The 27,222-nt window shown below is 39.8% G+C and overlaps 4 protein-coding genes across 4 annotated transcripts; 1 reads left to right on the top strand and 3 right to left on the bottom strand.

Moving 5' to 3' along the window:
• Positions 1-8,659: 8,659 nt before the first annotated feature.
• On the bottom strand, positions 8,660-9,608 carry LOC311297990 (gamma-crystallin M2-like). Its single transcript, XM_084420530.1, has 3 exons — positions 9,571-9,608; positions 9,119-9,361; positions 8,660-8,968 (listed from the first exon to the last, which is right to left on the bottom strand). The coding sequence occupies exons 1-3, from the start codon at positions 9,580-9,582 to the stop codon at positions 8,696-8,698; spliced, it is 528 nt and encodes a 175-aa protein (XP_084276656.1). The 5' UTR covers positions 9,583-9,608; the 3' UTR covers positions 8,660-8,695.
• A 4,933-nt stretch (positions 9,609-14,541) lies between these two features.
• Positions 14,542-15,439, bottom strand: LOC311297988 (gamma-crystallin M2-like). The gene is made up of 3 exons (XM_084420528.1): positions 15,323-15,439; positions 14,959-15,201; positions 14,542-14,877 (listed from the first exon to the last, which is right to left on the bottom strand). The coding sequence occupies exons 1-3, from the start codon at positions 15,350-15,352 to the stop codon at positions 14,605-14,607; spliced, it is 546 nt and encodes a 181-aa protein (XP_084276654.1). The 5' UTR covers positions 15,353-15,439; the 3' UTR covers positions 14,542-14,604.
• A 1,260-nt stretch (positions 15,440-16,699) lies between these two features.
• Positions 16,700-17,522, top strand: LOC311297996 (gamma-crystallin M2-like). Its single transcript, XM_084420536.1, has 3 exons — positions 16,700-16,757; positions 16,870-17,112; positions 17,209-17,522. Exons 1-3 carry the CDS (start codon positions 16,749-16,751, stop codon positions 17,479-17,481), a joined length of 525 nt encoding a protein of 174 aa, XP_084276662.1. The 5' UTR covers positions 16,700-16,748; the 3' UTR covers positions 17,482-17,522.
• A 2,674-nt stretch (positions 17,523-20,196) lies between these two features.
• LOC311297997 (gamma-crystallin M2) lies at positions 20,197-21,149 on the bottom strand. Its single transcript, XM_084420537.1, has 3 exons — positions 21,094-21,149; positions 20,714-20,956; positions 20,197-20,484 (listed from the first exon to the last, which is right to left on the bottom strand). The coding sequence occupies exons 1-3, from the start codon at positions 21,100-21,102 to the stop codon at positions 20,212-20,214; spliced, it is 525 nt and encodes a 174-aa protein (XP_084276663.1). The 5' UTR covers positions 21,103-21,149; the 3' UTR covers positions 20,197-20,211.
• Positions 21,150-27,222: the final 6,073 nt, after the last annotated feature.

Below are 27,222 nucleotides of genomic sequence, written 5' to 3'. Positions count from 1 at the left end.
TGTAATTCATTCATGAAACCATTCTTATGTACACTTGTCTATTTCAATTCAATGCAACAATTTATGTAAAAATGGTTAAGCTCCAAAAATGTCCCAGAAAAGTAGCTTCATTATTCATAGGTGTGGTTTGGGTGTAACATGAAATAAACCAATCAGAGCTTCATCTCACATTCCCTTTAAGAGCAGGCGCGCTTGTTCTATAGCAGATTCCTATTATAATGGCGGATTTGCCAGGCGCACGCCAGGAGCGTTCACAGCCGAGGAGACCGACGTTCTCGTCAGGGCCGTAAAACACAGAGAAGTGACGTTGGGGATGGAGAAACACACCCAAATTAACTTCGGTTAAACAGGCGTATGATAATTTGGGTAAATGTGTAAGCTAGATGTATGCTTTTATAATAAACTGTCTATCTATCTATCTATCTATCTATCTATCTATCTATCTATCTATCTATCTATCTATCTATCTATCTATCTATCGTAATAATGTATGATTTGCAAAAATGAAAACTGCTGCTTCTGTGTAGATGAGAGAATCGAAGTGTATGCACGTTGTGCACACGCTACATTGATTATGGCCAAGCATGCGCCCTTAAAATAGCATATAATAACATGCGCAACACGCCACTGACTTTAAACTAGTTTTTTTCGGTCAGTGGCGGAATTGTTTTCTAAACCTGCAAAATAGTATGAGGGAACGTTTGCGCCAGAACACGCCTCCTCTTTGCGCTGAACCGCCCCCGGGAGCGCAAGTGTATTTCTTAGTTAACCGACGTGCGTCTGTGGAGGGAAAAGTCCGCTGTGCACGGGTGCAAAATAGGAATGATACATGCGTCGGTGTACAAAGTCAATTGCGCTGGGTGCAAGATAGGGCCCTAAATGTTAAAACGGCTTGCCATACATACACTCTCTACCTGATGGCTGAGCGTACTGCACAGCCTCAAACTGAGCTTGACGACGTAGATGTGACGTGAGCAACCTGTCTGACAGTTGTAAGTCTTCTAGTAGCTGTGCCAAGAGAAATCACAGAGTGTGAGTAGGAGCTGAGTGTGAGTAGGAGCTGTCCATGAGCTAGGAGCAGGAGCAACTTTTCTTTTTCTCTTTCTCTATGTTCTTCTCCCTTGACTTTATCGGACTTTATGCCTCCACGTCCCCCCGATTGCCTGCGAGCTTCTCCTCCTGTCTATACGGTAATTTCTCTACTGTGCGACAGAGAGTCGCGTGGTTATGACGCAATTGTTAGCCTATTTTTACAAAAACGGCTTCTACGGGGCCATAACGTAAGATACAAGGTAATGGAGCCTTTTATACATTGTCGTGTTTCTTTAGAAATAAACAATGGACAAATAGAGTCTTTAAACGCCCCAGATGTAAAGTTATCTGCTGTCAAAGTGATGCCAAAATGAATGGGAGTCAATGGAATGCTAACAGCAGGTGATGGCTTGTTAGCCAATGGATGCCCCCATACGCTTTCCGGATGCTGGATAACCCCCTTGGTTAAACATGAGGTTAGTGTGAAGCCAAATGCGAGACTCGTTTATGTGGCAGTGTGAAAATGGAATTAATGTTTATGATGATGTGAAAACATGTGAAAACACTGTGGCAGGTCAATGTACTGTGATTGATTCTAATGTTGCAGAACAAGTCAAGTACAGACAAAAGTAACTTCTGAAAAGCCTTTATTGAAATGTTATTTTCTTTAATGGAATGTGTTGTGTTCCAGAGAAACAAGTAATTGTTGTTCTGTAAAGTTAAATATGTTAATGTTGTGAATACATAAAGAGCTAAGAAAAGCTTGAGAGTTAATTAAACTTTGCCGAAACTTGCAGCCAGTACTCCTGTCTCAAGTCAAGTCAAGTCAAGTCAAGTCATCCTCATTTATATAGCGCTTTTAACAATGTAGATTGTTTCAAAGCAGCTTTACAGAGATAAACGTATAATTTAAGGTAATAGAGATTGTTTTGGTTTATAGTGGTTCTTTATAGTTATTTTCCAGCTAAAGTTAGTTTTGATTGACTCGCTTCTGTCGCACCGATCATTTGTTATTAAATTAGGGGCTGCTAAGACACCATTCTCTCTACATAGACTTTAAACGCGAACCTGTGAGAAACGCTGATGGCGTTCACATGCGCATTAAGAATTGGTTCTATAGTTATGTGCGTTTTAATATATGTCTGCAGGTTTGGAATTCCCTACAGACCAAGCCTAAGCAAAGTACTGGTCTTTCCTTATAAATTTTGATACAGAATTTTATTTTATTTTGTCACTTCGGGGTAGGTACGCGAAACGAATTTTCCCGACAATGCTTTATCTGTAGAGTGGTAAAGGGGTCCTCCATAGGGAGAGACTAGTTGGCACTTCAGCACTGCGTTGACATCGGGTCCAGGCGAAGGTCCTTCGTCAGATCTGGATACGGCCTGGATCCAGCAGGCTGCGGGAAAACCTCGGGATAAACAAAGACACTAAAATTAGCGTAGATGCCATTCTTCTTATGATGTAACGAGTACATGAGGATTTATGGGAAGTGTTCCCGGTTCCGGCTGACCTAATCTATGCAGCCTAATATGGAATTATAGAAGTCTATAATGTGTTATGTGTATGCTAGGTCAAAGAGATGTGTTTTTAGTCTAGCTTTGAACTGATAGAGAGTGTCTGCTTCCCGGACAATGGTAGGAAGTCTGTTCCAAAGTTTTGGTGCTAAATAGGAGAAGGATCTACCGCCAGCAGTCCATTTATATATTCTAGGTATTATTAACTAGCCGGAATTTTGAGATCGCAATAGACGTGAAGGACTATAATGCGTTAAGAGCTCACTCAAGTACTGCGGAGCTAAACCATTTAGTGCTTTGTAAGTAATCAGCAATATTTTAAAATGTATGCAATGTTTAATAGGGTGGTGTGGCGCAATGGATAAGACACATGCACACACATGGTGTGAGAGACCCAGGTTCGAATCCACTGTGAGACACCAATGTGTCCCTGAGCAAGACGCTTAACCCCTAGTTGCTCCAGAGGCGTGCAACCTCTGACATATATAGCAATTGTAAGTCGCTTTGGATAAAAGCGTCAGCTAAATGAATAAATGTAATAGGGAGCCAATGCAGTGTTGACAGAACCGGGCTAATATGGTCATACTTCCTGGTTCTTGTAAGAACTCGAGCTGCTGCGTTTTGGACCAGCTGTAGTTTGTTTATTAAGCCTTGAGCTTAATAAGCCTTAAGCCTTTTAAGCCTTTTAAGTTAATCTAGCCTTGAGGTCATGAACGCATGAACTAATTGTTTCCGCATTTGTCATTGAGAGCATATGACATAATTTAGAGATATTTTTAAGATGGAAAAATGTGGTTTTACAGATACTAGACACGTGACTTTCAAATGAAAGATTGGTATCAAAGAGCACACCCAGGTTCCTAACCGACGACGAAGACTTAACAGAGCAGCCATCAAGTGTTAGACAGTATTCTAGATTATTACGTGTGGGAGTTTTTTGTCCAATAATTAGAATCTCTGTTTTTTTCAGAATTTAGTAGTAGGAAATTACTAGTCATCCAGTTTTTTATATCAGCTATGCATTCCGTTAATTTTGTGAATTGGTAAGTTTCGTCGGGGCGTGAAGAAATATAGAGCTGAGTATCATCAGCATAACAGTGAAAACTAATGCCATGCTTCTTAACGATATCTCCTAATGGTAGCATGTACAGAGTGAACAGCAGTGGTCCTAGTACTGAGCCTTGTGGTACGCCATACTGAACTTGTGATCGATGAGACATCTCTTCATTTACTGCTACAAACTGATAACGGTCAGATAAGTATGATTTAAACCATGCTAGTGCAATTCCACTAATGCCAACATAATTTTTCGAGTCTATTTAAAAGAATGTTATGGCCGATAGTGTCAAATGCAGCACTAAGATCGAGTAACACTAATAGCGAGATACAACCACGATCGGATGATAGGAGCAAATCATTTGTGACTCTAATGAGAGCTGTCTCAGTACTATGGTACGGTCTAAATCCTGACTGGAAATCCTCGCAGATATCATTTCTTTCTAGAAAGGAACATAGTTGTGAGGATACTGCCTTTTCTAGTATCTTTGACAGAAAAGGTAGATTCGAGATCGGCCTGTAATTGACTAATTCTGTAGGATCAAGTTGCGTTTTTTTAACAAGCGGTTTAATCATAGCCAGCTTAAAAGTTTTTGGCACATATCCTATTGACAAAGATTAATTAATGATATTAAGAAGAGGATCTATGACCTCTGGAAGCATCTCTTTCAGTAGCTTAGTCAGTATAGGGTCTAACATACATGTTGTCGATTTAGATGATTTAACGAGTTTAGTAAATTCTTCCTCTCCTATAGCAACGAATGAATCAAATTTTTCTTCAAAGAGACTACAATGCACTCCCTGATGCGATACTGTAGTAGACAGTTGCATAGTAATAATTTTCTCCCAGATATTATCAATCTTGTTAGTAAAGAAGTTCATAAAGTCATTACTGCTGTGCTGCTTGGAAACTTCTGGGGTTGAAGATTTATTTTTCGTTAGCTTAGCCACAATTTCAAATAAATACCTAGGGTTTTGTTTATTTTCTTCTAATAGGTTTGAAAAATAAGCAGATCTAGCAGCTTTTAAGGCCTTTCTGTATGCAATCGAGCTCTCTTTCCATGAAATGCGAAATACCTCTAGTTTTGTTTTCTTCCAGTTGCGCTCCATTTTCCTGGCTGCTCTCTTAAGGGCCTGAGTGTGCTCGCTGTACCACGGCGTTGGACTATTTTCTTTAATCTTCTTTAAGCGCAAAGGAGCAACTGTGTCTAAAGTGCTGGAAAAGAGAGAGTTAAGAGTTTCTGTCGCAATATCTAGTTCTTCTAAGCTATCTGGGATGCTGAGATGATGAAACTGATCAGGAAGATTATTGATAAAGCAATCTTTAGTGGCAGAAGTGATAGGTCTAACATATTTGTAGCACGGAGTCGACTTTGCAGCCTTGGCTAAATGAAGTTTACACAAGACTAAATAATGATCTGAGATGTCATCGCTCTGCTGCAGAATTTCAACGGCATCAACATCTATTCCATGTGATAATATTAGATCTAGAGTATGATTTCGAGAATGAGTAGGTTCTGACACGTGTTGTCTAACTCCAATAGAGTTCAGAATGTCTTTAAATGCCAATCCCAATGCATCTTTTTCGTTATCTACATGTATATTAAAATCACCAACAATTAGGACTTTATCTGCAGCCAGTACTAACTCTGATAGAAAATCATCAAATTCTTTGATAAAGTCTGTATGGTGCCCTGGTGGCCGTATACAGTAGCCAGCACAAATGTTAAACGTGATTTATCATTTACACTAGATAGTGTTACATTTAGCAACAACACTTCAAAAGAATTATATTTAAAACAAGACTTCTCAGTAATTCTGAAGATATTACTATAAATTACAGCAACACCTCCCCCTTTGCCTTTCAGACGAGGTTCATGTTTATAACAGTAATCTTGCGTGGTGGACTCATTTAAAGTAATATAATTGTCTGGTTTTAGCCAGGTTTCTGTCAAACACAGCACATCTAGGTTATAGTCTGTAATCATATCATTAACAATAAGGGCTTTTGAAGTAAGGGATCGAATATTCATCAACCCGAGCTTTATCATTTGTTTGTCCGTATTATATCTGTTTTTTATTTGTTGAACATCAATTAAATTTTTACCCTTGAATGGGTTTAGGAGTTTTTTTGTATGTCCTAATTCGGGGAACAGACACAGTCTCTATATGATGATATCTAGGTGAAAGAGGCTCTATGTGATGGGATTTATGTGACCTTGGTGACGTGAGACAGCTAGCAGACGGTTGGTTTAGCCAGTCTGTCTGCTTCCTGACCTGAGCACCAGATTGTCATGTTTGAGCTCTAAGACTATGTGCCATATTACTAGAGAGAAGAGCAGCACCATCCCAGGAGGGATGAATACCATCTCTTTTCAACAGGTCAGGTCTGCCCCAAAAACTTTTCCAATTGTCTATGAATTCTATGTTATTACGCTGACACCAATTAGACAGCCAGCCATTAAGTGAATACAATCTACTAACTATCTCATCACTCCTGCGAAATGGAAGGGGGCCAGAGCAAATTACAGTGCTTGACATCGTACTTGCAAGTTCACACACCTCTTTAATGTTAATTTTTGTGATCTCCGACTGGCGGAGTCTAACATCATTAGTGCCGACGTGAATAATAATCTTAGAGAATTTATGATTAGCATTAGCCAGCACTTTTAAATTTGTTTTGATGTCAGGCGCTCTGGCTCCCGGCAAACATGTGACTATGGTGGCTGGTGTCTCTATTTTCACGTTCCGTGTAATAGAATCGCCAATAACTAGGGCACATTCAACAGAATTATCAGTGGGTGTTTCACTGAGTGGGGAGAATCTGTTTGATGTTGTAATAGGAATGGAAGAGCTGTTTTTTCCCGCGACTACAGCGTCTCACCGTCACCCAATTGCCCTGCTGCATGGGCTCTACTTCAGCCAGAACCGAACAGTGTACAGAGTTCACTAAGCAGTCACATCCAAAGCAGTATCTAAAGCCCTGGCAAAATCAAATCAATGGCAGATCAGGCTGGGTTTACCCAGTCTTGGGGGGAGGGCTCCGAGCTCGGAATTTTGTCCCAAACCCAGTACTCCCCCTGGTTGTGATAAGAATAGTTATAAGTGAGGAGATGGTGTGTCTGCTGTATATAAACCTCTTATCGTTAATTGAGTTGATTGACTGAATGCACTCCTTTCGTGTTAATCAGGTTAATTATCTGAACGTGCTCCTTACAAACTTTGTTAATAAAACATAATTTAAAGCTGCATTCCGTAACTTTTTTGGGTTAAAAATTATACAGTACATAACAAGCCAGTGTTCAAAACTATCTGCTTGCCTTAGCTCGATTCTAAATGGTAAGCTTGTAATAATGTTTTTAATTCCAGTGGTACTGGTGGATTTCCGCGGGAAATTCGAGCATGTCTTTGCGTCATTACGTCACATCTGTACACATAAAGAAGGTGTTTTGGCTAGTAGGCTATATTGCGTGTGAGGATGTTGGAGATTTATAGCCTTTTCTCACAGCACTTGGTATAATTAAATTTATCAATTTGATGATGGATCCAGAAAGGTTCAAACGAAAATCACCATTGAAGATTCACCCGTTGAAAAAAAATGCAAAAGACTTTGTTCGGACTTCAGAGTGGCTACAGGAAAAAAAGAGACTGCAAAAAAAGGAACTAACTTCCAAAAAGTAGAATCTGTGATTCCGAATGACAGTATCCACACTGGCGCGGTGTCTGACAGCTGCACATTCTCCTCAAAACATTGGATTCATCCGTGCTGTGCCGTGTCGAGGCACAACCCACGAAAAGTTGATAATTCCGCGAATAACTGCAATTGCAGATTTCGAACAGAGATGGGGACAAAGAGGAAAAACTACGGACTGCAGCTTTAACAGTAGTAATATGTGCCTCATTTTACCTTCTTTGCTATTGACAAATCTGACCGAACTACAAACTTTCCAGTGATATCTGTGAAAAAGGGATGTGCGCTCATCAAGCTTGCCTGTCTGTGCCGCTGCACACCAATTCACTTTGCGTTTCGCTTATCAGCTTGCACACAGCAGCTGTATAGGCGTAAATATTTAATGTTTAACATTCTATTCATTCGATACATTTACTTCTGCTCTCTGTTTGCTCTGTTGTCTGTGTTTCTTTGTCACAATCACTGTACTGTACACGCTGCGTGGTATCAGTTTTTTGTATTGATTTTAATGAGTATGAGAACAAGTACACAACCCTGTGTATCAGTGTCGGAAATTGCGATCGGTTCATGAGATTGTTAAATTTATAATTATTATAGTTTATTACAAACAGCTACCTCTCCCTGGATAAGCACAGATGGAAAAGTTCTTGAATTTCACTGTTAAAACAACTACACTGTCACGGTCTGAAGACGAGATATAAAAAGGTTTTATTAAACAGAGACAGGTGGGAGCACAACAGTGTGTATAATGCATACAACAACTGACAGCGAACTGATTCAAACACGATAATTAATCAAACACAGCTGAACTCAACAAACATATAATGACAGCGACCATAGCAACTAGGAAGTGCGGGAATACAAACAAAGGAAAACAGGAACTGAGGAAAAACAAACTAAAAGTCCATGAACTGAGCTAAACTGAACATGTTGACATAGCCTACACAAACTCTGTAATAGGTTAATATCCTAATTCAAGTTTTTAAATTCTAAATTTTTCCCAACCCTGGTCTTCATTCTCCAAACCTGTGTCAGAGTGCTGCCCTCGTGGCAGTCTTGTTTACTTGAATGTGTTTAAGTTTTGGAAGTCATATCAGCATTGAACCGAAGTTAATCATCAATTGTTTTAAGAAATATTATTTAGTTGGGTTCAACTATTATGCCTTGCTTAATCATACAAGCCATTGATCACACAGTTGTGTTGAAAGAAATCTGTCAGACATTTTCTTCTACATATAAAATAATGTTTTTGGTTTGTGTTATTTGCAAGTTTAATTTTATCCATTGGATTTTTTGATGTGGATTATTCATTAATACAAATGAAATATTGGCATTAAAGATTGTTCAAAACACAATGTTTAATGTTGTATAGAAGTTATTTTATTGAAACATTAAATCTCTAGTAAAAGGAATCCATGATGCGCCTCATGCTCATGAATCTCATGCCACCCATATTGCTGAAGCTCCTGTACTCTCCAGGCCTGAAGTAGGACATCCTGCCTCTGTAGTGGGGCTGCTCATACATGAGCCAGTGGCCGTCCATCACATGACAGGACTGGCAGTGAGACATGCGGTAACGGTCCATGACGTTGTCACAGTCATCCATCATCTCGTACATCTGACCCATGAAGTTCTCCCTCTCGTAGATCCTCATTCTGTAGGAGCCTTTGTACTGTAGTGAATAAGTTATCAGGCAATAGTTTAGGCTCATTTTTATGAATTGGCATTCTGAAATTATCGTCTATGCTTTTTGAACAAAAGGATTAAATATATATATATATTTGTAAAGTTTTTACAACTGCAAAATGTACATGGAACTCACCATGGGGATCATACGGCAAGATCTGATGCAGTCACTCATGCCAAACATAGGCATGTAATCAGCGTACTCGCCCTTCTTGAAGAAATACTGATTTCCCATGTAGTTGGGACGGTCATACATCATGAAGCAGCCACTCTCTATTCTGCAAGAGTGACAGCGGCTCAGGTAGGAGGACATGTCAGCACAGTCGCTCATGCACTCATAAGTGCGACCCTGGAAGTTCCTGTCCTCGTAGAAGATGACCTGGGACAAATAAAAAAATGTTCAGCATTGACTTAATTACTATTTATCAATACTATATTAAATGTCACCCAACACAATATCCAAATGATTTCTTTTATTTGAATGGCAGTGTTTTATTTTCTATATATCAATTAGAGCTGAGATACCATTATAAATCAGAACAGCAAATAAATCATGTTTTTAATAAGATGTTGAGCATTAAGGCTTACCTTTCCATGCATGATTGTGGTTGTGGTTATTCCAAACTTGCTACTGTAACAACAGCCTGTTGCCTTATTTATACTATATGGACTCCCAAAGAATTTGTATTCCTATTGTTTAAAAAAGCCTTAGTCAGCTGCATGGTGTAGTGAGTGGTACAGTTTGCTACTACAGACCTGAAAGGGTTATTATTTCAAGCCTTGTGGTGGAGAAAATTTGAAATTTCTGCTTGTAAAGCAATTCCAATGACAAGAAAGCATTTTAAACAACTAAAATGGAGCTCAAACCAAATATGCTTGTGTAACCTGGGCTTGTGGAGGAAGTTATCAAACAAATTGTTTTTATCATTAAGTTTAATGTTAATGTAAACTACAGTAACTCTTGATTGCTTTTAAAACATTTCAACTTCGTTACTGTATGTCACTACATTTTTCACAATTAACTTTTGTTAAACTTTTTTATATATTTTCCTTAAATGTTAGGTTGCATTGGATACCAAATCATATGTTTTTCTTTCTATGTATTTTAACTGATCTAATTCATCTGGGGCCTGGTGTTGGTGCAATGTAACACTGCATAATAACATTTCATTTCTATACCATTTTTATAACTCTTTTTCATAGGCAAAAGTACAGCAAGCATGAATATTCAACTGACTTTAATAGGACCCCCGCTTTCGCTTGTCAGAGTGTTTGGAGTGACTGTTGCTAGAACAAATCTTATAGCAGATATTTAAATTCTGATATTGCTTTTATGAGAGCACCTAATCCAATTTTTTTAATTTATCTATAGAATTTAGAGATTTCAGCCTTTAGAAAGTAGAAAAGTTGATAGTTTGCAGTTCTGAGAATTGATTGGCGATGGTAATTAATTTAGTTTGTGAAGAACATTGTCAGCAATTAGCTGAAGAGTTGAGGGAGACATAACATTGTAGAGCAGAGATGAATCTCTTTAACAGTTTGTGAGTGCTGTTTTTGTTGACATGGTATATATACTATTTTACAAAGAGAGGGACAGAGAGACATGGATATAAATTTACTACAATTGTTTTGTTTTTTGTTTTGTTTGATTGAGCAATTTGTATGCTTCAATTACAAATGTGTTATATATTATTAAATATTTTCCTAAACTAGTTTCCTTAACCTTTTTGAAGTGAAGTTGGTGGAGAGAGCAGAGGATATTCGTCTTCTGGCCGAATCTAGGTCTCAGTCAGATCCAGGATATTGAGAAATGACTGATTGGTGATGACGTGTACTTTTTATTATTATTTTTTATAAGTAACCTTTCATACATTCAGTCAGTTTGGTTTTGTTTTATAGGACTTGTTTCTGTTTTTGTTTCTCTTTTTTTGTTTCGCCACAACACATGCGAGAGAACTGAGAAGATGACGTAAGATGTGACATAAAATCTGATACGTCAATTATAAGTCAATATTTTTTCTGCAAAAACTGTTGATAGAGCCAGTATAAAACCTGAAATATTCCTTTTAATTATTCAAAAAAAGTTAAAGGGATAGTTCACCCAAAAATCATTTACTCACCCCTGTGTTGTTCCAAACCCATAAAACTTTAATTCATCTTGGGAACACAAGATGAATTTTATAAACTTTTTTTTAATTTTTATATAAACAAATCTGACTCTGAGCCAGTTTTGTACACAAAACTACACAACTACCACTTTGACGCTTCAAAAAGTTCATAAAGAGATTGTAACACTAATCCATGGTTCTTGTAAATCAAGCAAGCTTGATTGAGCTTCCGTTTATCATAACCGATGTGTGCCTTGGTGAATGTTTTTATGTGAATAAAAGCCTAAATTAAATCTGTTCAGTTTCCAAAGTGTCTCTTCAGATCGTGTCTCTTCGGAAAATTAGGACTAAACCACTCAATTCACATGGATTAGTTTTACAATCTCGTTATGAACTTTTTGAATGGTCAAAGTGGTAGTTCCGTAACTGTCAATGGAGGGACAGAAATCATTCAGATTTTATTAAAAATATCTTAATTTGTGTTCCGAAGATGGAAAGTCTTGGGGGTTTGGAACGACCTGAGGGAGAGTAATTAATGACAGAATTTCAATTTTTTTGGTGAACTAACCCTTTAAGTTTATTGGTTTTCACCCCACTTTATGACATGACCAGAGATGGAAAGTAACGAATTACATTTACTTGCGTTACTGTAATTGAATCTTTTTTTTTTGTACTTCTACTTTTTTAAGTAGGTTTTAAAATCTGTAATTTTACTTTTACTTAAGTATGTTTTGTTTGAAGCAAATAAAAAGTAAATAATAAAAAATATAAAAAATAAAAAATACAAGGGAGGAAAAATAAATAAATCGCACTTCGGAAACTACTGCATTGATTAAAGGTACAATATGCAAGATTTTCTGACGCTAGAGGGCGCTACATTCCAAACAACAACAATGGCATAGCTTGATGACGATGTGAAGGAGCGTGGAATGATGGGAACTGTAAATCAGTCAGACAGGAATCGAAAAATCATGTTCATGGATGAGGTAAAGTTCTATTTTTATAAATGTTGCGTTTAATGACATGCTTTTATTTCATTAAAATGAATTAACCGCAAGAAAAGTATAGGTTTAATACTAAATTGGTTATCATAGATGTTACTGTATTTGTCGAATTCATTGTTGTGATAACGCTGCGCACTTTTACGTGTTCTAAACAATTGTTGTAAAAGTACATTCGAACACACCCACATCATTTGCCAAAATGAATCTTTATGTATAACACATGCTATAAGTTCAGATGTTATGGGAAGAAGGAGGCGGGAACCGGCGAACATTCATGACACATTTTAATGATAAAAATAAAACAAATACAAAACGAAAGTAAAAGACAGCAGCCCCTCACGGACGACTGCTGTCACAATAAAACACAACACAAGTTCAGGCCTGTCCTCTCTCGCTCTTCACTGTCGTCGCTCCCCCTTTATGCTTCCGCTCCTCCGTGAGAGATACGAGACCGGTGCGTCGCGCAGGTGTCGCTCATCAGTAATCACGCCACCGGCCTCGTGCCGCTCTCTCACGGCCCTCGGCCTCGTCCTGCTCGCCACACTATATTTATTTACATGGCCATAAACACCAGACGTGATAAACAATGTCAATAAACTAAACTAAAAAAAACCTAAAGCAATAATACCCGTACGTTGACGTTTATGTTTATGGGACTTGTCTTTGTTGACAGAACCAGCTGCAATCGGTAAAGAATAATTGTGTTCCATAACGACTGCACGAAACAGGCTAACGTTTGTTGCTTGATAGACGCTACAACTACAACTTCCGCATTTGTCCAGGACTCCACGCAGTACGAGTGGAAACCGAGGGTAACGCGGATATGACGCCATTGACTGGCGACTTCAGCTCACCCCTGCTCACACGCCCCGTTTCCTTGGTTAAAATCGCAATTTTCTCACGATTTAAAAATAGTTGGAAACATTTGGGATATTGTAAGTAATCAACTTAACAAAATATATAACACTGGCCTTGTGATTTTGGGATATTTTAATGCAAAAATCGTACATATTGTACCTTTAATTGGAGGGTGGGAGAACAAAAAACTCGCAAACAATTTTTTTTGTAATTTCACTTAAATGACAATTAATAGATAATTTTCATTGCCATTTAAGTGAAATTACTGAACTTAAATATACAAGCTTGATAAAAATGATCATTCTAGAAGAAAATTTCAGATGGCACTTAGAGGCTTTTGCATCTGAACTCTTCAAATACATTCCATAGGACTCTATTATTCTTAAACATTTTAATAAATTAATAATGATAAAAATAAGTTGTTAATCTAATACATAATCAATTATTGAATTTAGTTGATTAGATGTAGGCTATCATTGAATTTTTAATAAACAAACAAATGGTTTCAAGTTTGTTATAATAAAGCATTTGTTCAACCAAAATTCATTTTCATTATAACTGATAATAACCATTGTTTAATAATACCGTTTATTTATTTAATAATTGTTAAATACCGTATCTGAGAATCTCATACCATTACAACCCTACACGGGAGAGTCCCCCACCCCACTCCCGCTGTTAAAAAAGTAACTCAGTAACTTTTACTCTGAGAAATTAGATACTTTTTACTTCTACTTGAGTAGATTTTTAGACCAGTAATTTTACTTGTACTTAAGTAAAATTTCATTGAAGTAATAGTACTTTTACTATTATAGACGAATATTTTATTATTCTTTCCACCTCTGGACATGACTGTGATATAATGCCACATTCAGAGCACATGACTGTTAATATAATATGACTACAATATGCAGACTGAGATGTAGTCAGAGGGGGTACATTTTTAATGAACTAACCTGTAGATGTAGTTGCAGCCTCTTAAAGGAAAATGGATAAACTCTGCTTGAATTGTTACAACCTTTCAAACTTAATTGACTATATTTATATAGTTTTTATAGTCTTGTTAAGCTATAATTCACAAATTCTATTACATCTTTGTTTACACCTTTTCATAGTCATGGTTATTCTGCTCATATTGTCAGCAAATGTTGGTAATGACACTTACAAAATGTTATTTCAATTGGTGAAAGCCTTACCAAGTTACAGCCAAACTGCCTGTTTACTGCATGTCAAATTCATTGACATTTTATAGACCATTTTGTATACAGAAAATCCATTCAGATACTTTTTGTCAGGCTGAAGGTTTGAAGATATCCTGACCCAAAGTGAATGAAGATTCAATTAGAGTGGAACAGTTTTCAATTAAATTACTTGTGTTCTATATCGACCAAACAATATGACTACAGTGAGTGATCCATAATTTCATACAAAGGATTTCTAAAGTTGTTCGAAATATTATAAAAGTCATCATTTTTGACCAATAAATAATGGTTTCTCCGTCCTAGTCAAGTACTTACATACCATGGCTTTGATGTTTTACTAGATTTCATATCACTATGCTTAAAACTAAACAAAAGTGTTTTAAGAGAGTAGTTCAGAAGTGCTTTATTGTCAAGTAACACACATTTTCTCACATTAATACAATTGACTTTTTAATAGAAGGAATCACTGATGCGCCTCATGCTCATGAATCTCATGCCACCCATATTGCTGAAGCTCCTGTACTCTCCAGGCCTGAAGTAGGACATCCTGCCTCTGTAGTGGGCCTGCTCATACATGAGCCAGTGGCCGTCCATCACATGACAGGACTGGCAGTGAGACATGCGGTAACGGTCCATAATGTTGTCACAGTCATCCATCATCTCGTACATCTGACCCATGAAGTTCTCTCTCTCGTAGATCCTCATTCTGAAGGATCCTCTGTGCTGCAAACATATAAACAGAAAGGTCAAAATTGTGCTAAACTGTTATAAGAGCATTTTGTGAAGTATATATTGTTCTTTTACCATGGGGATCATACGGCAAGATCTGATGCAGTCGCTCATGCCAAACATAGACATGTAATCAGCGTACTCGCCCCTCCTAAAGAAATACTGATTTCCCATGTAGTTGGGACGATCGTACATCATGAAGCAGCCACTCTCCACTCTGCAAGAGTGACAGCGACTCAAGAAGGGGGACATGTCGGCACAGTCACTCATGCACTCATAAGAGCGACCCTGGAAATTCCTGTCCTCGTAGAAGACGGCCTGAGAAGATTAAAGATAAGAGGTTAACTAGGAATTTTGAGGTATGCATGCATTTCAGTAAAAAATTGCATACTAGAGAGAGAGAAACCGGTATTTCGTTGTTATTTATATGATTACTTACCCTGCACGTGCTCATGCTGGTGGTAGTCATTTTTTATTTTATTATTGGACGCTCTTCCGTTTACACTGCTCTGTCCTCCTGACAGGTCTCACTCTTACTTTTATACCCGAGCGAACTGAATAAAACTGTGTGCTTGCTATTGAGATTGAGGACAACCTCCTGACTCAGCAGACCAGTATGGAAACGTTTAGAGTGCATTCATTGTGGACCATTTCAACTGAACCTACAGGTTATATACACTCCACAATAACATTTCTAATTTTGTCAAACATAGTGTTAATCAAAATGTATCTGTTTAAAATACCATAATTTTACAACATTTAAAGAAATGTGTAAACATATATTGACATGCAGGACAATAGGTTTTGGCAAGGTTATTTGTTTAAACTCATTTGAAATGTATTTTTGTGAACATGCTAGGTTAAGAAATAACTTTTTTCAATTAAAATTCTTCTGACTGAAGATTGTTCTAATATACCTCAACATTTCAAAAACAATGTTACAACACATTTTGTTGATCTATTGATCAAATGTGTGAATTTGGACTTTGAACACAGTATGAGCAGCTCTAAGTTAGTCAAAAACTCTTCTTATAGATTTTCCTCTTCCCAATATTTGTAATGGAAGTGAAAAGAAAATGATTGTGGTAATGCAAGTTGCTACATGTTAACCTTTTAAACATATGTGCTTTATTATTTGATTTTGAAATGATTTTGTGGTTTACTTCCAAAACCTTTTGACCTTTTATTGTCTCAATTTCTTTAATTCTTTATTTCTTCATTTACTTCAGTTTATATATATATATATATATATATCTGTGTGTGTGTACATGCAGGGGAGGCCCATAGTGTTTGTATATTTATAGATATTAGATTAAGGAAGTTTAAACAGAGGTTTGCAATACCTACTCTTTAGCATAGTAATGAACACACTTAACAGACTTGTGTATCAGGGAAAGAAAATGAGATTGTTTTTTGTTTTAGTTTTTTTTCCATACCTGAATATGCTGGGAATCTTGTCAAGTTGATCTGCCAGCTTGGGTAAAATGTAAAGAGGGTTATTTTACAATGAATTATTAGTGAAAATATGGATTGGTAGAGGAATAATTGCCTAGTCTGTGCTTACATCTCATGTGGCTGTAGGTTCACTTGATTGTTCGTTCACACAAAAGAAACATCAAGATGCAAACCCATCTACTGGCTACTTGAGACTGGTAAACCTAGAAACAGGAGATTCAGTTACATTTGACATATTACAAAAGCACTTTAGCTTTTCATGGGCCTCTATACCATGCTGCTTTGTCAGGAGTTTCCACAATAGGAGGCACATATTCTTTAGGTTTGGGAAGGTATAAATGTAAGGGTTAACATTAGCAGAGGGTCAGTGTACCAGTACGAAAGTGCTCTAAAAGACTACCACTACCATCATGGGCAGGGTGAGTACTACTGATACTTAAATATAAAAACAATAGTACATCTTTAGGATGCTACTTTTACTCATGTAAAAGTACATAAGTGTCTCACTGTTTCTTTTGTTTTCCAAAAAAGATAATCTTCTACGAGGACAGGAACTTCCAGGGTCGCTCTTATGAGTGTATGGGTGACTGTGGTGACTTCTCCTCCTACCTGAGCCGCTGTCACTCTTGCAGAATAGAGAGTGGCTGCTGGATGATGTATGACCGTCCCAACTACATGGGAAATCAGTATTTCTTCAGGAAGGGTGACTATGCTGACTACATGTCTATGTTTGGCATGAATGAGTGTATCAGATCTTGCCGTATGATCCCTATGGTAAGAGCATACAACTTTACTTCCTCTAGAGCTGTTCACTAAATGCTCTTATAACAATTTAGCATAAATTGTAAATTTCTGTTCATACCTTTGCAGCACAGGGGATCCTACAGAATGAGGATCTACGAGAGGGAGAACTTCATGGGTCAGATGTACGAGATGATGGATGACTGTAACAACATCATGGACCGTTACCGCATGTCTCACTGCCAGTCTTGTCATGTGATGGACGGCCACTGGCTCATGTATGAGCAGCCCCACTACAGAGGCAGGATGTACTACTTCAGGCCTGGAGAGTACAGGAACTTCAGCAATATGGGTGGCATGAGATTCATGAGCATGAAGCGTATCAATGATTCTTATTTTTAAAATGTATTTTTTGCAGTACTACAATAAAGAACAGTTGAACCAGTCCATCAATTTTAGGTGCACTCAGTAGTTTTTTTTTCTTTCATGACAGTGAAAATGACAGTGCTTTTGAACAAAACCAAAAGGCTATTTTATTTATTGCGCTCATGGAGCCTGCCATGTGTAATCACATGACCATTTACGTCTTGCAATTTGATAGATCTGTAAATAGAAATAACAAAACAACGTTGAATGTGCTTAGCATGTTTCATTGGTTCAATGTGCTTTATAAAACATAAAAATAATATAAAAACTGTCCAAACTAAATGAGCACAAGAAAAAAATTTAATGTTCAAAGAAGGAGATAGACTCTAGTGTGAAGTAGAAGCAGTTAATAAGCAAACTTCATGCATCAGTAGGTATCAGTAGAATGTTCGAGGGAAAAACTGGGGTGAAAAAGAATATTTGTTCGCTGAGATTTGTGAAGTTGCACTAAAGTAGCACCATAAGGCTACTGCAGTTTAGCCATGAGATAAATCTGATTTAATTAAAAATATATATTTAGTTGATGTCGATTTATGAAACCCACAAAATAAAGTATGGGGAAACAATATTTTGGTTGATGTCACCATGAATGTGGGTTGATAGATAATCATAACTAAAATAATTTGAGACTGATTTCATAATGTTTAAAAAATATAGTTGCAAGGCAAATATTTTTACTTTAACAAGAATAAGGTGGCGAGCTGACTTAAAATAAACTGTTATTGCCAGTGATGTTGGTAGGTGTGAAGTTTTGTCCAAATATCTCACCCTCTTGTTGAATAGTCCCTCTTACTAATTAAGAATGGATAGACTAACAGACAAAATGACTGCCTCTGAGATTTCTATGTCCTGTCAAGTTTGGCCTTTAGGTGTCAGTATAAAGTCAAACGCTGAAAAAATAAGAGCCCTGTGTAATTCCGATGTCTCTGTTATCATCTACAGTATAATGAAAGTGATCAGAAGGCAAAGTCCTTGGGAGTTCACTCAAGCTTAGTGGGCTTGAACTCTTGTCACATTCATGTGACTAAATGGAAAAGAGACAGCAAGGGCATGCTTTCCTTTTTCCCCAGTAGTTCTAGTCACCTGGCATGCTCTGACCTCTCCAACATCAAGCACTCAGATCAGTGTTACACACTTGCTGTTACTCACTTGACAATTCTAATCTAATTAGCAAAGATTAAAGGTACAATATGTAAGGTTTTTGTAAGAAAATATTAAAAAAACACTTTCACAGTGTGCTATATATTAATGCAGTTGTGGACGTACATTATCCCAAAAGTTCCCAAGGATTTGTAAATCCAGAGAAATTCCAGTTTTAAATAATGGCTCGTCCCTTGTCATTGTCGCCTATCAATGACGTAATATCCAGACTAACCTCGGTTTCCACTTGTAGAAAACATAGAAATATATCCATAGATTCATTAGCCTCATAAGCGGCCGTTTCAATGGCCGCTTATATCTCGCAGCCGCTGTGTCGTTCAGTCATCGTGGTTCACAATTATTGATTGTGAGTACAGAAAATCCCCCCAAAAACGTAAACGTAGATCAACTAAGGCAAGCAGGCTTTGGGAAAAACAGAGAAATAAAACAAGGATAAATATCGGCTTCGCGAACGAGCTTCGCGAACTTGACAGAGACTCTGCTCTCGCATGTGTTTTAATAGACAGGTAAGCAAATATATATTGTACACGTACAGTTATATTGCACTTTGTTTGTACTTCAGTAACACTTTTTATCAAGTCTGATGACAAAGTCTGTGGCAGTGAAATTAAATACATTATGTGTTGCACAAAAAATATTTAGCCATTACTTGCAAATACTGTGGTTTCGTTCAAATTTACTTTTAGTACGATTGTTTTAAATGTGTAAAACGGTGCAGCATTAACCCATCTTTTGACAAATAGTCACATATTTGTAACAGGCTAATATAGCATTACATTTCACGCTCCTTGCAGATAATTCATTATGATGACATAAAATAGTGTGATCAAACGTACATTTCTGGATGGTGAAAACGACATCTCCCATCGTTCCAATCTCCTTCACAGCGTCATCAAGCTTCGCCTTTGTTTTGAAAATGCGACCTCTGCGGTTTTTCAAAATTACATATTGTAGCTTTAAGTAAAAAAATTTTTTTTAAAAAAATTTAATAATAATCTTTTAAAAGAATCCTTAACCACAATTGTTAAAGTGTACTATCTTGTTTTCCTGTGCTTCTTGATCCATGTGTCCACTTGTTTGACTTGAAGGTAGTTATTTTTTTATTCTTAAGGGTTTCTGTTTTGGAATAAGGCTCTCTGAGCAGCGTGTGATGGCTTTAAACCAGCATAAAAATCAATGCTCACCTGGTCAAACTAGAGAGAGATCTGTTTTTGCATTTCTGCCTTGTAGTGTGTGGAGAATGCAATTGCTGAATTTATATTGTAAGCTGTTGAATACAAATTTTATTTGTTCTTGCTTGTTAATCAGATACTTTTAAAAACAAGTAATTATGGCATGCCTTATGCTTATAAATGTCATGACACTCATTCTTATATCTGAAGATCTGAAGTCATGCTCGTTTGTAAGGTCTTTAGTGTTTAATAACATTTTGTGATTGTCTCATGAGGCATTTTTGTGGGGATACAAATATTAATGACACTGAGTTTCATGAAATTGTTTTGTTTTATTTTTATAGATAAATTAATTCATCATAATGCTAAAACACTAGTACCAGGAGTCCATGATACGCCTCATGCTCATGAATCTCATGCCACCCATATTGCTGAAGCTCCTGTACTCTCCAGGCCTGAAGTAGGACATCCTGCCTCTGTAGTGGGGCTGCTCATACATGAGCCAGTGGCCGTCCATCACATGACAGGACTGGCAGTGAGACATGCGGTAACGGTCCATGATGTTGTCACAGTCATCCATCATCTCGTACATCTGACCCATGAAGTTCTCCCTCTCGTAGATCCTCATTCTGTAGGATCCCCTGTGCTGTTGTGGAAGAGAAGTCATTTAAGTTTATCAGTTTTTACAGTAAACAACATCTGAAACCATTCAGTTATGCCTATTTGTAGATCACCATTGTGAAATGATCCTATTAAAAAAAAGATTTAATCTAAAAATGTTTATATATATATATATATATATATATTTTTTTTTTTTACAGTAATTACCCCAAGTTGATTTATTATGGACATGTTAAAATGCTCATAGAACTCACCATTGGGATCATACGGCAGGACCTGATGCAGTTGCTCATTCCAAACATAGACATGTAATCAGCGTACTCGCCCTTCCTGAAGAAATACCCATTTCCCATGTAGTTGGGATGATCATACATCATCCAGCATCCACTCTCTACTCTGCAAGAGTGACAACGGCTCAGGTAGGAGGAGAAGTCACCACAGTCACTCATACACTCATAAGAGCGACCCTGGAAATTCCTGTCCTCGTAGAAGATGACCTGAAAATTTGTCAAAAATTGTGTTAATTGGTTGATCATGTATCCTGCAAGAATATTTGGAATTTGTCAACATTACAATTTATGTTTAAGTTGCTATATAACAATTTATAATGTAAATCAAAATGTTAAGAACGCACTCTGCCCATGATGTCAGTCTGTCAACTGTTAACAAGTTGATATGGCTCCAATGCACTGTTCTTTGCGCTTTGCTACCTTTATATACCTGTCCCAGTTCAAAGACTCTGTGTCCCCCATTGTATATGAATGCCTGACCCAGCATTGCAGTGCACTGGCCTTTTACGTAGTCAACTGTGTTCTCCATTCTACACGTGACTAGATCATGCTTTCCACCTGTTTCAATGGTTCCTTTTTTATTCCCCTTTTTACAACAAGAACTAGGGGAATGTTTTCAGCATTTTCCCCAATTCATTTTAAACTGCTTTTTGGCACAGGAATGATTCTTTTGAATGAATACATTTGGAGGAATCATCCAAAATATCTAGAGCTAAGTGGTTGATCTTATTTATGGTAGATTAATTTTGAGCTCTGTCATATTTTCATAGTCTAATTACAAGTAATACCAAACACAGCAAGTTGGAAGAAAAAATAAAAAATAAAAAAAGTAACAAATATTTATATTATGAGTATTGTTTCGGCGCGGAGTCTATTTTTGCTGATGCTTACGCTCAATTAAAGTGAAAGCACACTTTTGATGGACAAAATAAATATACCAGTTATGGGTAAAAGTAATACCAGTTTGGGTAAAAGTATATGGTGTTTTATAAACAAAAATATATAGAAAATAAATATATTTGTGTCCAATTATGGCAAGTGATAAGTGGTTCCCTTTCGTGGTCACTACGAGTTACGTCGTGACGACGAATGGGGTTTCGCTTAGAAAGCCTCTCAACTCTCAGCAGTGCTGTGTGTCATCTTCGCCTTCGAGGCAGTGCTGACCTGGGAGTTCTGTCAAACCTGGCCACTGTGGAACGCTGGTCCTTCCCTGGCCAACACTGACAGAACGTGGAAACTCGACCACACCCCCACGCAGGGACGCTATGCCTTCCATGTCTGGGCTGGTCGATCCGCCACGCACACTACTGACCTCGCTCTACGGGCGACATCGGTACCTCTGGGCCAGGTGATGTCCACAACTGTGGTCCAGGAATGGGCTCAGCCAGGTTGATGTGAGGGTGTCTGGGAACTCGTTTTCTCAGAAAAGCCAGTCTCCGCCAGTCTCCGCCCCTTAGCCGGCTAAAACACCAGGCTAAGCAGCACTCCTGAGACGGGCAGCTTGGAGTTAGGGTTCAGTTCTTCTCAGGAGCTGGTAGCAGGGCCACTCCTTCCCCCGGTGGAGGGCCGGGGGAAAATCTTCTGTTTTTAAGAACTGATGCCCCTTCGTCCGAGCCCCCAGAGCTCGCTGACTTGACAGTGTGCGCCGCTCACGAGCCTCGCCACTCTCATCCCCCTCTGTCGCCAGACCCCTGTCAGAGCAGGCCCCCGTGGAACGCTGGTCCTTCCCTAGTCTCCTCTGTCAGGACGCGACAATGACCATGCCCCCACACCGGGTCGCTACGTCGCCCACGTCCGGGCCTGTCATTCCGCTTCGCTGCCCTACTGAGGGTACGTCTGTGGTTCTCATGACCCCGCTGGTTCAGTTCTTGGGAGCCTGGCTAGAGCTCCCAACCTATCCCACTGTGTCGAGAGAACCATCAGGCTCGGCTATGCGATTCAGTTCACACGATCTCCTCCCCCATCCGGGGAGTCCGTTACACTATGGTGGGTGGCAATGCCCCTGTCATGCATACGGAGGTCGCTACCTTACTGGCGAAAGGTGCGGTCGAGATTGTCCCTCCAGCCGAAATGAAGTCCGGGTTCTACAGCCCCTATTTCATTGTACCGAAGAAATCCGGTGGGTTACGGCCAATCCTGGACCTGCGTGTTTTGAACCGATCCCTCCACAGGCTTCTGTTCAAGATGCTCACGGCCAAACGCATTCTCGAATGTGTGCGGCCACAGGATTGGTTTGCAGTGATCGACCTGAAGGACGCCTACTTTCATGTCTCCTTTCTCCTCGACACAGACCGCTCCTACGGTTTGCTTTCGAGGGGCGGGCATATCAGTACGCGGTTCTCCCATTCTGTCTAGCCCTGTGTCTTCACGCAGGTCGTCGAGGCAACACGGGGTTCGCATCCTGAATTATCTCGACGACTGGCTGATCCTAGCTCACTCTCGAGACCAGGTTTGCGAACACAGGGACCTAGTGCTCCGGCACCTAGCCCGTCTGGGCCTTCGGGTCAACCGGGAGAAGAGCAAACTTTGCCCCGTGCAGAGGATCTCTTTTCTCGGTATAGAAGTCGACTTGGTCACCATGTGTCACTGCTGACTTGCCTGAGACAGTTCAAGGGCAAGAGTACGGTTCCACTGAAGTTGCTCCTGGGGCATATGGCATCCGCAGCCGCAGTAACGCCGCTTGGACTGCTTTATATGAGACCGCTTCAGCTCTGGCTTCGCGATCGAGTCCCGAGGTGGGCATGGCAACACGGCACGCTCCGAGTACCAGTTACTCCGACCTGCCGTCAGACCTTCACCCCGTGGATGAACCTCAGCTTCTAAGGGCCGGAGTGCCCTTAGAACATGTTTCCAGGCATGTTGTTGTCTCAACAGATGCCTCCACCACGGGCTGGGGCGCCATGTGCAATGGACATGCTGCCGTGGGCTCCTGGACAGGACCCCAGCGCCTTTGGCATGTCAATTGTCGTCTCGCCCTGCACCGCTTCCATGTGTTGCTCAAGGGTCAGCACGTACTAGTCCGATCAGACAATACCGCGACAGTAGCGTACGACAACCAACAAGATGGTCTGCGCTCCCGCCGTATGTCGCAACTCACCTGCCACCTCCTCCTATGGAGTCAGCAGCATCTGAGGTCGCTTCGAGCCATTTATATCCCGGGAGACCTGAATTGTGCAGCCGACGAGCTCTCACGGCTTCAGCCTCTCCCTGGAGAATGGAGACTCCATCCCCAGTCGGTTCAGCTGAATTTGGATCAGTTCGGGGACGCACATGTAGACCTGTTTGCCTCCCACGACTCGTCCCATTGCGACCTGTTTTACTCCCTGACCGAGGGCACGCTTGGCACGGACGCACTGGCGCACAGCTGGCCACGGGGCCTTCGCAAGTGTGCGTTTCCTCCAGTGAGCCTTCTTGCACAGACCCTGTGCAAGATCAGGGAGGACGAGGAGCAGGTCATTTTGGTTGCCCCTCATTGGCACAACTGGACCTGGTTCTCCGAACTAGTACTTCTCGCGACAGCACCTCCCTGGCCAATCCCTCTGAGGAAGGACCTCCTTTCTCAGGGACAGGGCACCCTATGGCACCCTCATCCCAATCTTTGGAACCTCCACGTGTGGCTCCTGGACAGGTTTGAAGGTACCCTACCACCAGAGATGGTGGCTACTAGGGGTGTGCAAAGCAGCCGGTATTTGTATCTGTATTTGTATTTGTTGAGAGGGGAAAAGTATTTGTATTTGTATTTGTATTCGAGTAAATTTCAAAATAGGTGTAAAAATCCATTTTTTTTGCGTTACACTTCTAATTTACGTTATAGTGTAAGTATTCTTTAATTATATCCATTATAATAATTATGGATATGCAATATTGGTTGATGTTTTTCCATAAATCCAGCAATGAACATGTAACAAGGAACGTCATTGAAAAGAAAATAACATAACAGCCATTACCTACGTTAATGTTACTCTGTCAACAGCCTATTGTCTAAATTACCAAGCTAACAGAGCTACTAGTGTTGTCACGGTGCCAAAATTTCAGTATTCGGTACCAATACCTGTGAAAATCCACGGTTCTCGGTAACAATTTCGGTAAAGCTTAATTTAGATTAAATTTACATATATTAAAGTTTATATCACGGTTACAAAGATGGAAACTGTAGTATTAAAAACACTACATTAATATTACATTTGTTAGATAACAATAGATAAAATGACCTAACAATAAACAATAGTTAGGCTATATACTGTCGCAATTATTCTCCTTGGGGTTCATTTAAAAATACATTTTTAAAATCAAAAGTTAACATTATTTATGTTAACATTATTTAATGCACAATGAATGAAGTGAACAAACATGACCAATCAAGTGTTTGTATTAAATAACATTCACAAACATTAATTAATGTTGTAAAAATATATTGTTCACTCAATGTGTTGATGTTAGATGCGCATTAAGTAATGTTAATGAATGGTATCTTATTGTAGTGTTACCAAACAGGAGATAAAACATGTTTTATTTGACTTGACTGTACTTATATTTAATCCAAAACTGCATTCATATTTAATTTTAAAAGAGCTTTTTAAACCTGCTAAGAGTTATCCAGCCAAGAATAAGCCTAGAACTGCTTTTCTGACGGACTGATATTAATGACAAAATGACGGCTTTTTTATTTCATTTCTCATCTCCATAAATATATCTAAAGCTAATGCAAGGGCTAGAAATCAATTAATTCTTTGCTGATACTTCGTAATCATGAAGAGCGCAGTTCGCACGCTTTCTCCTTTCCACAAGCGCTTGCCCTCCCGTGGCGTCTGTCGTTGCTATGCAGCGCGCCGCTCGCTTCTATTATAAGCGCGCTTGCCGCGCGCCTACATTTGAAATCTGCACGCGCAAAAAACGCGCTATGTGAACTACCCCTTATGACAACGTGACATTAGCCTAATCCAAAATATTTCAGCCACCACATCAGCAGCACCGCCGGTCGCCATGTCTCATGAGGAAACGCAGCTTTTTGATATAAAGTTTTTCTTGTTCCCGAATACAAATATTTTTAAAAGTATTTGTTCGAAATAAGTATTCGTAAAAAACACATTATTTGTGCTTTCCGAATACCGTATTCGGGTTCGGCTCCACCCCTAGTGGCTACCATCACTTCCGCTAGAGCATCGTCCACAAAACATGCCTACGCATTGAAGTGGAACCTCTTCGTCACCTGGTGCTCTTCTCACCAAGAAAACCCCAGGAAATGCCCGATCAGTGTCGTGCTTTCCTTCCTGCAAGAAGGGTTGAAGAGAAGGCTGAAAGTGTACGTTGCCACTATTGCCACACATCACGAAGCAGTTGAAGGTAAGTCCGTGGGAAAGCACAACCTGGTCATCAGGTTCCTGAGAGGAGCGAGGGTTCCTCGCCCTCCTCTCGTACCCTCTTGGGACCTCTCAGTGGTTCTAACTGCCCTGCAGAGTGCTCTCTTTGAGCCTCTGCAATCAGTGGAGCTTAAGTTCCTGTCAATGAAGACAGCGCTCCTGGTTGCATTTGCCTCCATCAAGAGGGTAGGGGACCTGCAGGCATTTTCCATTGATGAAGCGTGCTTGGAATTCGGGCCGGCCTACTCTCACGTGATCCTGAGACCCCGGCCTGGATACGTGCCCAAGGTTCCCACCACTCCCTTTCGAGACCAGGTGGTGAACCTGCAAGCGCTGCCCTTGGAGGAGGCAGACTCAGCCTTGGCACTGCTTTGTCCAGTACGCGCCCTCCGTGCTTACGTAGACAGAACACAGTGTTTCAGGACCTCAGACCAGCTCTTTGTCTGTTATGGTGGGAAGCTGAAGGGAAAGGCTCTCTCCAAGCAAAGGTTGTCTCACTGGATAGTGGACGCTATTTGCTTTGGCATACCAGCAGCAAGGTCGACCATGCCCCCTTGGTGTGACGGCTCACTCCACTCGGAGTGTGGCCTCCTCTTGGGCTCTAGCGCATCGCGCCTTGCTAACAGACATCTGCAGAGCTGCAGGCTGGGTGACACCCAACACATTCGCGAGATTCTACAATCTCCAAGTGGAGCCAGTTTCTACTCATGTACTCGCTTCAACCAGCTGGTACTAGATTCTGCTCAGGTGTCTTCGCTTGCTCGGCATTCCACGGACGGGATCCGTGCGATATTCTCCTCAGGTGAGCCTAATAAGCCCTGAGTTTCCTCCAGTGCTGTTGACATCAACGCCAGAGTTATGCCACCGGCAGCTTTCGCGTTGGCCAGGAGCCTCCATGTGCATGGTTCCCCCTCTGGGCGACCCCCACATGTGTATTTCCACAGTAAGCCTCTCTGAGCATGTGTCTTTCCCTTGGCAAGCCACCTTGACACCCCTGGGGTTGAAATATTCCACCTGTGGCTGGACACCCCAGTGATTCTCCATATGCAGCCCCCTCCCGGGTCATATGTGTATTCTGTAAGTCTTTCGGGCTGGCACTGATAGCATATTTCC

This window comes from Rutilus rutilus (assembly GCF_951802725.1).
Source record: "Rutilus rutilus genome assembly, chromosome: 10".
NCBI classification, from domain to species: domain Eukaryota; kingdom Metazoa; phylum Chordata; class Actinopteri; order Cypriniformes; family Leuciscidae; genus Rutilus; species Rutilus rutilus.
This window is presented reverse-complemented; position numbering and strand designations above follow the sequence as displayed.